This window comes from Botrytis deweyae (assembly GCF_014898535.1).
Source record: "Botrytis deweyae strain B1 chromosome Unknown BDEW_010, whole genome shotgun sequence".
In the NCBI taxonomy this organism is placed as follows: Eukaryota; Fungi; Ascomycota; class Leotiomycetes; order Helotiales; family Sclerotiniaceae; genus Botrytis; species Botrytis deweyae.
In genome coordinates, this window is record NW_024066217.1 from 1,281,967 (window position 1) to 1,297,574 (window position 15,608).

Consider the following 15,608-nt stretch of genomic DNA (forward strand, 5'->3'; position numbering starts at 1 on the left):
CTAATGATATTCATGACGGGCAAACATAGGGGGTGGGGGCCAAGGGATATAATGGAATACACTTGGAAGCGGTTGGATTATTTTTTGCATCGGAAGGCGTCTGGTGTTGTATTTCTTTGTGTCGACTACTATTCCCAAAAGTTGGTCCGGAAAGGAGCTGTGCGCTTGCAGGCCTTATGTCTGGCCTTAATTGGCTCCTTTGCCTAGAAGAAGATGATTGGTGATGCTTGGAGCCCCGATGAGTTTGGATGTGGAAGGCCTGAATATGAAGATGAATATTTTATCGGTCTACATGTTTCACAATGATTTAACACACTTCTATCTACCCACTTTCTGGAATATTGATGATTTTATTTCCCCTATCATCACTTGAACCTTTGTGATGTGATTATTTGTTTTTCTGTAAAAGATGACTGACACATGACTTATGCTTAATGTGATCATTTTCCATACAACCCCAGAGTCATTCTCATGATTGTGACATCTCCAAATATGCATGACTGGTACCTGTACTTCGATTTATGAGTTTTCTTCGACCATTGTCTCGAGAGCTTTAGCTTTATCCACCACTACTATCTTTGTGATCATGGTCAACTGATTTGATGTGGTGTGATTTGACCTTTTGTTTCTTCCGTGGGATTTATGATGATTGATTAGAAAAAATGAGCTATGAGAGGAACTCCTAAAAGTCCTTTTGAGATAGAGAGATAGGTAGGTAGATGAAAATCGGGATTTGTCTCCTCGTGTAGGTAATGAAAGGAGAAAATCTTTTTTGTTGAGAGGTTTGACGAGGAGGGAGTTTTCTGGTGTGAGAATTGGGAAGAAAGTCCTCGTGTGTCATCATGTGAGACTTGGGAAAGAATCGCTCGTGTAGACGCGCAGGAAAGTGCTCGTACAGACTTGCAGGAAAGTCCTCGTCTACAAAGACTTTTTGGATTCCTCGTCCTTCGCGGCGGCTTCGAGTGCTTCGCTCTGATCTTCTCTCATGGCGACGATTACGTAGCCGATGAGGACGACGTTGGCCATTATGGCGGCGGTGGCGCCGGCGAAGGTGGAGTTTCCTGGGGTGTGTCAGGGGGAGAGAGGTGGAGATGGGGACGGGGATGGGGATAAGATGGGAGAAGTACCTCGAAAGACGGAATTTAGAGTTAGGAAATAGGAACCTATTGGGACGACGATCATGGCGAGGGTGAACCCGAGGAGTTTGAAGATTACATGTCTGGTGAGGGAGGAATGTTAGTTGGGGGGTTGAGAATTTGAGGATGGGTGAGGTGGTTTGTTCATGTGATGTGAGGATTGGAAGAGGTAGGGGTGAGGAGGAGTGAGACGGGTGAATGTGAGGAGGGACATGTGATTGTTATAATCGTAAGGCTGAGGTGAAAATGAGACATATTGGAATATTGGAAAGCGTACGCAGGAACAGCAGGAGCAATGTTACTCTTTCCTCCAGCAACAGGTTTGAATTCTGCTTCTTTTTCTTCGCCGGCGGCGATGCGGTCGTGGGGTGTTCGTCTTTGCGTCGCCATTGGATTGGTTTGTGAGGAGGTGAGGGGTAGGGAGGGTTGAAGTAGATGTATGTTTTTAGTACTTATTGGGAAATAGATGGGCAATGGATTTTTGTTCTGTGATGTTATTGAAATCTGGTTATTATGATTGTTTTTTCTTGTAGATCTGGATATCTGACTGGCTTGTCTCTGTGGAACAATTTGATATATATGTAGGTATGTATCAATTAGGAAGCGGAAGTGGAAGTGGACACTGCTGACTTCGCGCATCTCGCGAAATAGGACAATATGGGGAACGCGTTAATTGGATTTTTACTAGCGTGTTAGCGTGTCTTTTCATTGAGCGATAGTGGACCATTTACTAAAATCAAAAGTTATTTCTACGACCTAGTTATCGTTGGTCAGAGTAGGGCAGAATAAAGAATAACGACACAAAGATCGAAGGGTCAGGATTGATGGAATATTGATAAGAAGGTACGAGGAAAGCTCATTTTGGAAAATTCACTTTTGTTTTGGCAGGGGGATCATTGCAAGAAGAAGCTGGAGCGTTTACCTCAAGGCTTTGCCATCTCGCTGTCTGCAGTCTCGCCAGTTCGCAAGATTTCTTTTTCTCCCACTGCTTCTTCTTCGTCTTCTTATTATACCACAACAATCTCTGGGAACCCAACCTATCTTGATCAGGAATGTTCTGGACATTTTACCTGGAGGAATCTCGATTTTTAACTGGAAACAATTGCAGATTGCGAATCTACGCCGACCAAGATCCAAACTTTATATTAATCTGATTCAATTGTTGCTTTTACAACTTGCAATCCTATCCTCTTTTAATTTCTCGTCGAAGAACAAAACGCTCTCTATTTCTCATTTCAACAAAATAACGACAGAAACGAATTATGGCTTCCAATTTTCCCAATCCCTCTCTTGTACTTGATTCGCCTGCGGTAAAACGGCAAAGAACCGAATCAGGTTATACATCTATCAACAATTCTGCGAGAAACACAGATACCTATAATTCAGATGCGGATGATGGGGATGATCTTTTCAAGGATTATGTGCCTGACACGCCAGCGACAGCTAAGAAGTTCGAAACGCAACCTACACAGATTATAGGTGCTGCTGGGAAGTTCGAGACTCAACCCACGCAGATTGGACCCACTACCAAGAAGTTCGAGACTCAAGCTACCCAGATAATCGATCGATCTGCTTCGCTGGCATACCCACCAAGTTCCCCAAATATCAACAGCTTGAATGGTGTACAAGTACCTGCTTCATCACCTTTACGACAATCGCCTACACCAAGGAAGTTTTTGGCATCTGCAATGGCACCTGCTGGAACTGAATATAGAGCACCATTTGGAATCAATCAAAAGCCTATCGCCCCTCCAAGGAAGATCATCAACTTGGATAGTGATGACGAGGAGCCGTCATTTGTTGGAGACAGTTCTGACGATGATGACGAACTAGCCAGTGCGGATATCAAACCTACATCGTTCGTTTCAAAGAGTGCTTCTTTTGGGTCTACAGGCTATCCAGATGCTTCGCGATCATTCAATGGCAATTCTAAATTTCAAAACGCTCTCGCCAAGGCTGTATATAATCCACAGAAAGGCATGAAACAGCAAGGTTCAGAGAGAGCCAGGCCAATCCAGGATATTTCAATCAATGACATTCCAGATGGTGAGCTCAGAATGAAAGCTCAGCGCATTAAGGACATCTTTCCAGGGGTATCTATCATGGAGATCAAGGATGCTTTGCTCGTGACCAAGAACGATTTTGATGCTGCTTGCAGCTTGCTTGCCAAAGATAAGCCTATTGAGGTTTCCGACGATGAGGACGAAATTCAAGAGATCCCTGCCTCGGAAATGGCTGAACCTCAGATGAGAAGAGGTCTCGCGAAACCTATCAAGTCAATTAGGGACCGATATACTTCTACCCAAAATCAGTCTACGCAAAGACCGGCTCCAGTACCAGCTCAAGCTACCACGCCACCAAAAACAAGGAAAAGACTTATGAAAGGACGTAGAGATCCAACTTCCCCTGCAGCTGCCTCTTCTCCAGTCAAGTCTCCAACCAAGTCTCCCATGAAGTTGGCTTCATCCCCAGTCATCATAGATATGTCTGATGATGATTCTGACCTTGAGCAGGAGGAGGAAATCGAAGAAGATCCAATTCTGGAGGATCGGCTACTCAAGTACTTGAACAAATGCACATTGGATGATCTTATTGAACTTACCAATACCACCAAGAATAACGCCCAAGCAATGTTGGACAGTCGACCTTTCAGGAGTCTTGATGCTGCGAGAAACGTGTCAAATGTTAAGACTTTGAAAAGTGGCAAGAGAAGTGCAAAAGCTCCTATGGGCGAACGTCTCGTGGAAACTGCTTTGGAAATGTTTTCTGGCTACGAGGCTGTAGATCTCCTTGTCAAAAGATGCGAGGATCTCGCAAAGCCATTGGAGGCTGAGATGGCGAAATGGGGATTCAACTCTTTTGGGACTCGCAAGGAAGGAGAAGGTATTGAATTAGTATCTTTCGAAGATGCAGATTCTCAGCGTGATTCTGGAATTGGCACTCCAAGCAGCACTTTATCTACCAATGGCGAGAATGCTGATGAGGACAAGATCGCATCCGCCAAACGCAGGAAAGCGAGTGTCGAATTTCTGAAGAAGCCCTCGCTTATGGCAGATGAAGTTGTTCTGAAAGATTATCAAATTGTTGGCTTGAATTGGTTGAATTTGATGTACGAGCAGAACCTGAGTTGCATTTTGGCAGATGATATGGGTCTTGGAAAGACCTGTCAAGTTATTTCGTTTCTCTCGCATCTTGTGGCTACTGGTCGGACCGGTCCCCATGTTGTTTTTGGTCCTGCTGCTGTTTTTGAGAATTGGTGTCAAGAGTTCCAGAAGTTTGCTCCAAAATTGGCTATTCAACCTTATCATGGTATGTTCAACATAAAGAGACTCGCGTGAAGTAACTGAAGATGCATTGACTAATTAAACTTCAGGTCCTGCGGCTGAACGTGTCGAGTTGGCTGAATCCATATTGGAGAATCGAGATGAGATCAATGTCATTGTTTCTACCTACGATATGGCCGTCAAACCTGCTGATAACAAGTTTTTCCGGAAGTTGGGAGCTGATGTAAGTCTTGAACATGAATTAGTCTGATTTCGATTACTAAGTAGCCTTAGGTTCTTGTTTGTGATGAAGGTCACATTTTGAAGAATGGAGCGACTCAAAAGAATCAAGCTTTGAATAGGATTCCTGCTAGCTTTAAGCTTTTACTGACGGGTACACCCCTTCAAAATAACCTGGTCGAATTGGTTACTTTACTTGCATTCATTCTTCCAGACGTTTTCAAGGAACGAGAAGAAGACTTGAATTATATTTTCAAAGCAAAGGCGACAACTCGAGATACTGATCATGGAGCATTACTTTCTGCTGAACGTATCACTCGAGCCAGATCTATGCTAACTCCATTCGTCCTACGACGGAAGAAGCATCAAGTGTTGAAGCATCTCCCTACAAAATTATGTCGGGTTGAACGTTGTAGTTTGGAGCCAACACAGGCTAAAATCTATAACGAGCATGCAGATGCAGCGAAAGAACGGGCACGCAGGCGTCTTGAAGGTGTCAAAATGCCACCTTTGAAGTCTGAAGAAAACAATCCAATCATGCAACTTCGCAAAGCAGCTATCCATCCACTACTTTTCAGACGCCACTTTACGAATGAGAAGATTGAGAAAATGGTCGACATTCTACGAAAGAAAGAACCAGATAATTTCCCTCCCTCTGCTAAACGAATCCATCTTGTGGAAGAGATGCGCAACGCTTCGGACTTTTGGTTACACACGTGGTGTGTATTATATCCATGTATTAAATCGTTCGATGTTAAGAAGAATGCTTGGATGGATTCGGGGAAAGTGTCTGCTTTAGTGGAACTTGTGACGAAATACAAGGAGAATGGGGATCGGGTTCTTATCTTCTCTCAATTCTCGCTTGTTCTTGACATTCTGGAATCTGTATTGAACACTTCCATGATCACATACACTCGTATCGATGGTGCCACCAAAATTGACGAACGTCAATCTTTGATTGAAAGATTCAGGGACGATACTGATATTACGGCTTTCCTCTTGACAACTAAGGCAGGTGGAACAGGTATTAACTTGATGTATGCCAATAAAGTCATCATCTTTGATGGTAGTTTCAATCCTCAAGATGATGTGCAAGCAGAGAATCGTGCTCATCGTGTGGGACAAACTCGCGATGTGGAAGTTGTCAGATTAGTCACTCGTGGTACCATCGAAGAAGCCATTTGGAAAATGGGTAGAAGCAAGTTGATGCTGGATGGAAGAGTGGCAGGGGAAGAAGGTGAAGAAGCGGGCGAGAAGGCTGTGGAAAAGATGTTGTTAGAGGGAGTTACAATTACGGATGAAGAAGCGGCCCCTGTTGCTGAGGGTCATGAAACTACGCCCAAGAAAAATGCGAAGGGCAAAGCGACGGGGCAAAAACTACCGGATAGGAAGAAATCAGGCACGTTTCTCGATTTGGCGATGAAGGGAGCGGAGAAAGATGATGAGGATGAAATGCTTGTTTGAGGTGGTTGGCCAATATATCGGTCGTACATGCCAAGGAAGATGAGCGGGATGGATTGTTTTCAACGAGATGATCAGGGTTAATGCTAGAAGGTGGTTCTGTTTGCGTCATCATATAATTCAGTGGATCTTTTAGACTGGGGTGGCGTTCTGAGCTGTTTGGTTTGGATTGATGTGGCATAAGACGTAATATGAGGAAGAGTTTAAGCGAGCGAGATTGGGGAGGATTTGATTCAATATCTACTTTTTTTTTCTCCCGTATGCATGAGAAAGGGGATACATCTGTATAAGAAGCTAAGAGGCATGAGCATAATGTGGGTAGGGGGAATATGTTACGGTATACATAGATTACGATACGAATTACCAGAGGAAGTGGGAGAATTAGGGGAAGATGGAGATGATAGAGAGGTGGTGGAAAGATTTCAGATGGTGTGTTGGATTCCTAGTGGAGATGTGTAGATGAGAATTAGATGGAGGTAGATTAGATACCTGGGAATGAATAAATGAATGAATATACAAATTTATCAAGGGTATTGGGTTTGGATGTGTATGTTCTTTAAAAGGCAATGTGGACCACTTAGTGAGTGGTACATATAGATTGCCCGGATAGGTTCTTTCACTTCTGGAAATATGCACTATACAGTAAGTAGGGTTGAATGGATTTCCCAATTTTGTTCATGTCAGAATTTGGGGGCTCCCTTTTTGTTTCTTTTTGCCATGCTGTGATCTGTAATTGTGATCTGTGATGGATGGATGGTGGTGGCAAGTTTTTGGTTTGTTGGTTTATATATGATGTGTCTTTGTTTGGTAGTGGAAGTGGAGTGAGGTGATGGGGCGAGGCGAGGCGAGGCGAGGCGATGGAAAGATTGGGAAGGAAGGAAGGAAGGAGTGCTTGGGGTTTGAGTTGTGTTGTGTTGGGTTCTTGGGTTGAGAGGAATGGGTTGGATTGGTGGGAGGGGAGGAAGGATGTGGAGAGAAGAGGAGAGAAGAGGAGGTATTTTAAATTATGTCTAGAGAGAAGGGGGTTATATATGTATATGTGTGTGTTTTGAAGTATTGTGAATTCGGGATGTGGGATGGATATAGTATAGTTTGATGGCTTTTGGTTATGTTTAGGAGTATGTGATATAAATGGTGTATGATATGGTGAGAAGGTGGTTATTTGGGGGGTGGAGATGGAGATGGAGATTGGTTGCTGGTTTCTATGGGGAGGAGTTGGTTGGTAGGGTATACAAAAGGGTATTAGAATGACTGATGTAGTTCAATGGGAGGGTCTGGGTAGTGAGAACATATGGAAGAGAGGTATGTTTGGTAATCCGTACAGTTTTTCTTTGCATTGCTTTTTAATCGAATTGCTTGTATACTGGTGGGTTAAGAATGAGGACCTCAGGGAAAGACTTTCATGCATTTGTATTGTTCACTCTCAACCTTCATTTGAAACGATGGAGGAGGCAACCTTAGGGTTGTGAAAATATTATTACTTCATTTCGCACCATGCCAGTATCATGATCGTGTTATCTAGGAACAAACTTACGAATTGTATGTTGGTATATCGATAACGATATGCGGTTCTGGTGATTTTGGTCTCGAGCCTTGGGAACTATATAAGTGATCCTCTCTAGCTTTCAAGATACATGTTGGGAATCTTGGATTATGTTTTCTTGATACCTTGGCTCTGCTTCCTAGAGGTTTGTGCAATATTTTTGAAAGAATCGAACACTTATTCCTATTCGATCAAACGGTATTCATTTAGCATTTCAGAAATTGACAGTAAATCATGTTCACATCCCGAGAGGGAGGTGGAGGGAAGGTGAGGCCTCGCTAGCTCGCTAGCTAGCCTGTCGACTAGCTTCAACTTCGCACTGGCCAACTAAAACCCCTACTTCTTTCAATTTCGACCAAAGCGATTCCCTTCATTATTTAACATCCAACTGTCGAATTTGCTGTTGTGTAAATGGAGAGTTTTGACGGTATAATCTACCCCAAATGCAGAGATTCTAGCCTTCCAATATTCGAGCTTGATACTGTTTGTTTTCACAATACAACGAACGTTTTCTTTGAGAAGCGTTTCAATAGGCTGGGTGGAATAAGAAAATGGCATTAATTCAACTTCGTCAGTCGCGTACTTGACAGTTCTTGAAGTGCCGCAGCGTCGCAATGTGGGGGACTGGATGTCCCCTCGCAATAGTATGGCTATGCTGTGAATCAAATTACCTGTTGGGGCATTGTTCAAGTTATTCATACCTCGATCAGGATGGTGTCAGCGGGATATTTCAATTCCTGATGAGCACCATGGGGACTGTTTGGCGTTGAAGCTGAATGCACATCTCGATAATCACAGAAATTCATCTTCAAGGGAACAAAAGGGCGCGTTGCAGAATATTGCGGGGTTCGATCAAATCAAATGCTTCGTCGGCTGAATCTGGTAGGTCACACTGCATCCCCTCGCCACGATTGAAGATTCCAGCAAATAAGACTCAAAGTATCAACGAATAATGAGGAGCATTGCCATTTCAGATTGATACATCATCGAGGCCCGACCCAGGAGTCTGGCACTTGCAAGCTTTGGACAATCCAAGTTTTATTGCTTTATTGCGCCGATCCAGACCATATTTGAAGTCTTGCTGATGTACAAACTAAAGATAGCCTTGATGGTGTTGTGCTACCTACACGCATCTCATGATATCTCAAGTTCAATAATCTTTCTTATATTCGTTCATTTTGTCTTAACAAACGCAACCTTGACTCAACTGGATTGAACCTGACAAAGCAATATGCAAAATTATTCACAAGAGCAGCTAGAGAAAGCACGGCAGTTTATAGATGATTTGCGGTATGAAAATGGCGGCATTACAAAAGATGATCGAGAATTTCTCGAGCGAAAAAGACCTGGGGTCCTAAAATCATTTGATAACATCCGAAGAAAACTTGGTGCATCGACTCAAATGTTCGTTTTCTAACCACAGTTGAAGTTGCTGTTGTGTTATTTGCAACCAAATTTTACTAATTCTTATAGTCTGGCTGAGCAGCTATATCAGAAGTCTACCCGCTTTGTTTACGAGCTCATTCAAAATGCTGAAGACAACAAATATACAATCACAACGCAATCGCCTCACCTGTCTTTCACTCTGCAATCAGACCGCATCATTATAGACTCCAACGAAGATGGCTTCACTCAAAAAGGACATTAAAGCCATCTGTTCCATAGGTGAGAGTACCAAAACATCCATCCAAGGCTACATTGGGGAGAAGGGAATCGGGTTTAAATCAGTTTTCAACGTTGCTCATAAAGTTCATATCCAGTCTGGCCCCTACTCATTTGCATTCGAGTATCGCAAAGGGGATTCTATAGATCGTGGACTTGGTATGGTTACACCGCTGAGTGAGAGACTATATGAGCTTCCCAGTGATTTTCGAACAAGGACGATTTTGTACCTTCACGAGGATGAAAATCGAGAGGCAATGTGCCAAGACTTGATCAAATTGCCAGACACGTTGTTACTCTTTCTCAAAAATCTACAGCAATTGACTGTGAGATTTGAACTTCCTGATCAGGTCATTCAAAAGGTGCAATATTCACTAACGCGCCCAGAAAAAAGTCACTTCAACAATAAAGTTCAAATAAAGGCTGCAATCACAGGTACAGATAGCATAGACACATCTAATAAGAGCTTCTGGGTCAAGAAGCACCGCGCTTTCAATCTACCTCCCGATCCCGCTCGTCAACATATTCATGAAGCTGAAGTCGTACTCGCCTTTCCTATAGACGAAGATGATGTCCCAGTTATTGGAAATCAAGATGTTTACGCTTTTCTTCCGTTGAGAAAGGTCGGATACAAGGTTATTCAAGCCCACCAACTCCTACTGGTCTATGTTGAAGCTAACTTGGATTGTCAGTTTCTTATCCAATCCGACTTCGTTACCAAGGCCAGTCGCGAGGATGTTGTAGTTTCTGCGTGGAACAAAAGGCTTCTTGAGGAAGTAGTCGTAGCGTTTCGTAACGCAATCAGTGGGCCTAATGGATTCCTTGAGCACGATACACTCCGATACAGCTGGATCAGATACATACCCAGAGATATTATTGCAGATGAATTTTGGGGCCTCCTACAAGCTCGCCTATACAATGAACTTTGCATTAGTAAATTTTTCTACTCCATGGATGGATCTTGCCGGAAACCCAATCAGTTGCGAATCTTACTGGACTTCTTTCGAGATGAGTATAGCAATCCGCTTCTTGCAGATCTCGCCGCAGGAGAAACCGCATACGTCTCAGAATCTTACAATGTTGCTATTGATATTCCAATCTTGCAGCAGATGAAAGCAACACATCTAGGTTACTCTGGATTTCTGGAAAGATTGGAACAAGACCTGAACCTAAACCTAGATCCTCGAATGAAAACAAAGCCTTCAAATAGCCCTTGGCATGTCAAGGTGGCAACAATTTTGATTCTTATTGCTCGGAAGAATTATCAGAAACTGAACGTACAGAGACTGAAAATCGTACCGCTTGACAATGGGAGGTGGATTTGTCCATTGAATGCGAGTATATTTTTCCCAACTTCAGGTGGTATTGACATACCGAAAAACTTACCTCTGAATTTGGTTGACAAGGAAGCACTCGAAAATTCGAGTAGAAAAGAGCTCTTCTCACAACTCGGAGTAACTGTGTGTTCACCACGACAGATATTTCCTCTCATTGAGCAACGATATAAACTCCCCTCTTACATGTCAGATTCTGCTTCTGATGTCAAGTTTCTTTTCTGGCATCATGAGGAACTTCCAACTAGTAACTATTCGATATTCATGTGGTTTTGGGATGGAGAAGACTATGCCCTATCTGACATTCAAGAAGGCGGTTAGATTTATTGCAGCAAATCCAACCACGCATACGCCACGGTCAAGATTATTGGTGAATATAAAGCGCTCGAACTATATAAAGGCAATCATGTCAGATATGTATGGGAACATTGTTACAGGGCTCTTGAGGCTTGTGGCGTTCGGAACAAACTCACTGGAATTGAGTGGCTTCGGTCACTTGGGATTAAAGAGACGCCGCAATTACGAAGGAGGGGTCATTTTCAAAGTCCAGAGATGTCGGCAGAACTCAAGTACATTGCGGGAAATCTTCCGGGGTATCTTCTTGGCGTGTTGCAGGCAGAATGGCCACAATATAACAAGTCAGAACAATGGGATAGTTTCATCAGAGAACAGGAAGTAGGCATTCTTTCCTCGGCAAATATGATGCAGCTAAAAGATACATATCTACCATTGCCAAAGCTTAAGGCTATTGCTTCAAACCTGGGGCTAGCAGAGGGGTTTGGCTTTGTGCAAGAGTTGAATGGTATAACTGATGCCGAGGCTAACAAATGGGGGTTTCTAAAACGGTTTGGGGTTGGAGTAGATGAAGATGTTTCATTCTGGCTGAGGCTGTTGAAGCAGGTCCGAGAGAAGAGTTCAACAACTATTTCGATCATCAAGCGATTTCGACTGAGAAAAAAGGTGTTGTCCGTCCCCAATGTCGTCTTCGAGATATACCGACGTCTACAAAAGTACGATGACGAGTCAGAGATCATAGAAATTAGGTGAGCCATCTACACATTAGAATTTGTCCAGCATAAGTTGATCAATAACACCTCTTTAGAAAAGCGTTCGAATCTGGTCTGATTTTTATACCCTCCTACGAGGACGTTCATGGCGGAAAGTGGATATCTATCAGTTTGTGTGTATGGAATGCGCCAGAGTGGTTTGATCATCTACCTCGTCTTGAATCTATCAAAGAGTATCAAAAACTACAACCATTATTTGTGAATACACTAGAAGTCTCGAATGCTAAATTGAGCCATTTTATGGTATACTTGAGCTGTATCAAAAAACTCGAAAGTCACAACCCTCAAGAGGAGGCAAAGATCCCATTACTATATGAAAAGTTTAAAGAATTGACTAAAGAGGGTGCAAGGCTCATAGAAACAGAAAACATAAGGTATGTACCCTACATCGTGGCATGACGACTTGTTTCTAATTGAACAGGTCGTGGATCGAGAACAATAAACTCCTTTACTACCGTCCAAATAAATCATGGCATGCCCCTTCATCTTGCATTTGGGCAACAGATGAGATTCAGCTTCCGGGGAAGATATCTATTGCCGCCGAATACAAGAAGCAAAGCGTCTTTGTCCGAAAAGTGTTAGGAATCAAGGAACCAAGTCTGGAAATGCATATTCTTGCACTCCAGAAACGCGCGCTCGAGAACCCTACCAAGGAGGGAATTCTCAATGAGCTGAAAAATATATGTGCGCTCAACCCTGCAGATGGTATACTACGAGACAAGCTATCCACTTGCAAGTTTCTTCCCGTATGCGGAACATCCCAGATGACCGAATGGATGGATGTCACAAGTAATTTTGCAATTATCGATCGAAAAGAGTACGGCGACATCTTCAAGAATAAGATAAATATTCTTGACTTTTCGCTAGAGGAAGCTCATTCTATAAACCCAATTCTGGTTTCCCTCGGACTTGAAGGGCGATACATGTCAAAATCTGTGAAGGAAGAGACGAAGATCGCGGATGGACTGCTGAACGACGCGCTCACGAAAAATTTGAGAAGAAAAGCTTATGCTATTTGTCGGTAAGATACCTTTTCTGGGGATGTTGGAGAGATTCATTTGCTAAGCTATAACTTAAGGTATGCTGCCCATTATGGGACTAAAGATGCTATCTCTGCCTATCGTTTGCTGCAGACCCTCGAGCTCTTCACTAGCGACAGCATCACCAAGGAGGTTTCCATCACACAGAATAAGAACATCACATCGATCAAAGTTGATACAGCACTTTTACATATCGCGCAAGATGACAGTAAACTTAAAATTTACATACCTAAAGAGCAACAGCAAAGAGAAGTCTGTCTTTCGCGACAGCTGCCTATTGAATTGCTCAAGCATCTTGGCGTCTCCAACTTCCGCAAGGGGGCCGAGCTCGGCCCTATCATTACCGCAAATAGTTTCTTTGCTATAGATGCGATTCTTGACTCTGATGGAATTATCGATGTACCAGGGATATCCCCTCCAAAGGATTATAATGAAAGCGAACCGTTGACACTTGACGTTTCTCAGGATGTTGTTAGTCCAGCAATCAACGCTGACATGGGGAGGAGTGCAGAATCGCGTGAGGACTCTAAGCACAGTGGCCATGATGGATTCTTCGTCGACGAACATTTCAATCGAGTTGAATCTATGGATAGTTCTCTTCCATTTCGAGCTACATCCGGCTCCCGCTTCCATGAAAGTTCCCCTGAGCGACCCGATCTCTATAAAGAACTTTTAGATGCGGTCGTTAAACAAGCTAGTAAAACGCGTGGTATACCAGTTGCTGGTGATGTCATCATAGCCCCTATATGTGCTGGTTTTTCCGTCAATACAAGTTTAGCTATTAATTCAAGTGAGCCTGGAGAGGGTCTATATAAGATAGGGGCAGCTGGAGAATTGTTTGTACGTGTGAAAGTATCATCATTTATCTTGCACATTTTCTAATCCGTTCCAGATGTTCGAAGTATTGAAAATTCTAAATTTGCCTCTATTTAATCTTGAGAATTGGAGGAGCAGTATCCGACATCGAGTTACCATACACGACGACTATAAAGATATGCCATACTGGAGTGGTCTCGAAACATTAGATATCGTATATGAAGACCATGGTCGAAAGTTAACTGAACTCCTTGTCGCAAACAACTATTTTGATCATGTCGAAAAATCAGATGAAAAGTCAGAAGTCAAGCAACTTACCACTTATTATATCGAGGTCAAAACAACTCCTGGACCGCTCACTGCTCCATTTTACTGCAGTCAAAACCAGTTCGATAAAATGGAAAGCATGAGGCTTCAAGCTGAACAACCACTAAAAGAAGTTTACCTAATTGCTAGGGTTTTTAATCTTGGAGCTTCAGGTATGGGATACAAGTTGTACGTGGATCCTGCTGGATTGCGAAGGAAAGGGCAGCTTAGGTTCGCGGCGGATAAGTATGTTGTGACATTGTAAGAAGACCACAGTAAGTCGATGGTTATAAGCGAATTCCGTCTCACTCGAGGTGTTCCATAGTCGGCACTGTAGTCTAGTTCGTGATCAAGCTCTGGTTGAATCTTTGAGGAAGCCGAAATCATCGCTCTACAGATACAATGTTGAAAACCCTCAAGTCATTGTATTTTAGTCTAATCATTTGGCTAATTTGTTCTACTGGGTGAGTTTGCAATGAGTTTGATATTTGGAGTAGAAAAAAAAAAGAATAATGACTCATTTGATGTTGGTGACTTCTCTGAGTAAATCCCTTCCTAATTGATGAAACGTTATAGCAGTCCTCAATAGGCTTAGAGGATATGTATGTTGTACCTGTCAAAATTAGTTGTGCCAATCAATCACTATCATCATTACCGTTTTATCTTTAAAAAATATGGACTTCATCTAGTTCGTACCGTTAATTGCTGTTAGAAAGCCTCTCTATGAATGTCCTTATAATAGGGTTTTCAGGATGTAGATTATTTCCAAACCTAAAAAATTAGACCCAAAAATGTATCCTAAGATCACACAGAGAGAGGTTGTCCTATCCAGGATTCTTATAGAGGGGTATTGCTATTCCCTAAACCGCCAACTCAGGACTCCTTTATGGTTTATGCGCTGAGTAAGAATATCAATAATCTTATAAATAGTATTAAAAATAAAAATACTTATATTTAGAATTAAAGATTTAAATTTCTTAAATAAATTATAATAAATATATGAAGTTTATTTCTATATATTTTTAATTAAAAAAAATTAATTAAAAACTATTGTTTTTATATATAAATAATAATACATCTTTATATATATATATATATATATACAGTTCTATATTCATATACTATACTAAGAGCGATTCACAGGATCACATGACCAATCACGTGATCGTCGCTTATAAGCTTCCGAAAGCGACCATACGAAAACGACCGTATTTAGCTTCCGAAAACGACTATTATTAGTTTCCGAAAACAACTATATTAGATTCCGAAAACGATCATTAATAAAGAATAAGAAAAGGAGCTTTATTTCGAAGGAATGGCCGGATTAGAAAGAGATCTATAAGAGATAAACGAAAGCGGAAAGCTAGGTTAGAATAAAAAAGGTATATAATATGGGCTTTTTCCCTCTTAATATAGGATAAAAAATTCAATACTACAATACAAATTCCTAAATATCATATATTATTATTGCTTTTTAGTTATTAAACTGAGCCAGCTTCCTATAATAAACTAATATTAGTCTAATCCCTCTTATATTCTATATATACTTTATACCTATATACCTGCTTATAATCTACGATAGATTATAAGCCTAATATTTCATATTTATAACTAAAATACAAGTTTATATATATCGATATTCGATTCGAAAAAATAAGGAAAGGGTTATATAATTGAAAACTAGTCGAAACAGTAATCGAAATCCGAGTATTCAATGAAATCGCATTCAAAATCCATTGA

At 41.8% G+C, this 15,608-nt stretch overlaps 4 protein-coding genes across 4 annotated transcripts; 3 read left to right on the top strand and 1 right to left on the bottom strand.

The window, feature by feature from the left end:
* Positions 1–918: 918 nt before the first annotated feature.
* Positions 919–1,526, bottom strand: EAE98_005459 (uncharacterized protein; the record flags this gene model as incomplete). The annotated part of the gene is made up of 3 exons (XM_038953081.1): positions 919–1,061; positions 1,128–1,219; positions 1,414–1,526. The coding sequence occupies 3 exons, from the start codon at positions 1,524–1,526 to the stop codon at positions 919–921; spliced, it is 348 nt and encodes a 115-aa protein (XP_038810923.1).
* Positions 1,527–1,935: 409 nt separating this feature from the next.
* Positions 1,936–6,615, top strand: EAE98_005460 (uncharacterized protein). The gene is made up of 3 exons (XM_038953082.1): positions 1,936–4,445; positions 4,510–4,643; positions 4,694–6,615. The coding sequence occupies exons 1-3, from the start codon at positions 2,399–2,401 to the stop codon at positions 6,101–6,103; spliced, it is 3,591 nt and encodes a 1,196-aa protein (XP_038810924.1). The 5' UTR covers positions 1,936–2,398; the 3' UTR covers positions 6,104–6,615.
* Positions 6,616–9,265: 2,650 nt separating this feature from the next.
* Positions 9,266–10,960, top strand: EAE98_005461 (uncharacterized protein; the record flags this gene model as incomplete). Its single annotated transcript, XM_038953083.1, has 1 exon — positions 9,266–10,960. One exon carries the CDS (start codon positions 9,266–9,268, stop codon positions 10,958–10,960), a length of 1,695 nt encoding a protein of 564 aa, XP_038810925.1.
* A 231-nt stretch (positions 10,961–11,191) lies between these two features.
* On the top strand, positions 11,192–14,133 carry EAE98_005462 (uncharacterized protein; the record flags this gene model as incomplete). Its single annotated transcript, XM_038953084.1, has 5 exons — positions 11,192–11,682; positions 11,742–12,080; positions 12,128–12,727; positions 12,785–13,586; positions 13,639–14,133. The coding sequence occupies 5 exons, from the start codon at positions 11,192–11,194 to the stop codon at positions 14,131–14,133; spliced, it is 2,727 nt and encodes a 908-aa protein (XP_038810926.1).
* Positions 14,134–15,608: the final 1,475 nt, after the last annotated feature.

What these genes read in the sequence shown, in the direction of transcription:
- EAE98_005460 (XM_038953082.1), top strand. Translation starts at nt 2,399, where the DNA reads ATGGCTTCCAATTTTCCCAATCCCTCTCTTGTACTTGATTCGCCTGCG. An exon ending in GGCTATTCAACCTTATCATG is followed by an intron (nt 4,446 to 4,509) that starts GTATGTTCAACA and finishes ATTAAACTTCAG; the next exon opens with GTCCTGCGGCTGAACGTGTC. An exon ending in TCCGGAAGTTGGGAGCTGAT is followed by an intron (nt 4,644 to 4,693) that starts GTAAGTCTTGAA and finishes AAGTAGCCTTAG; the next exon opens with GTTCTTGTTTGTGATGAAGG.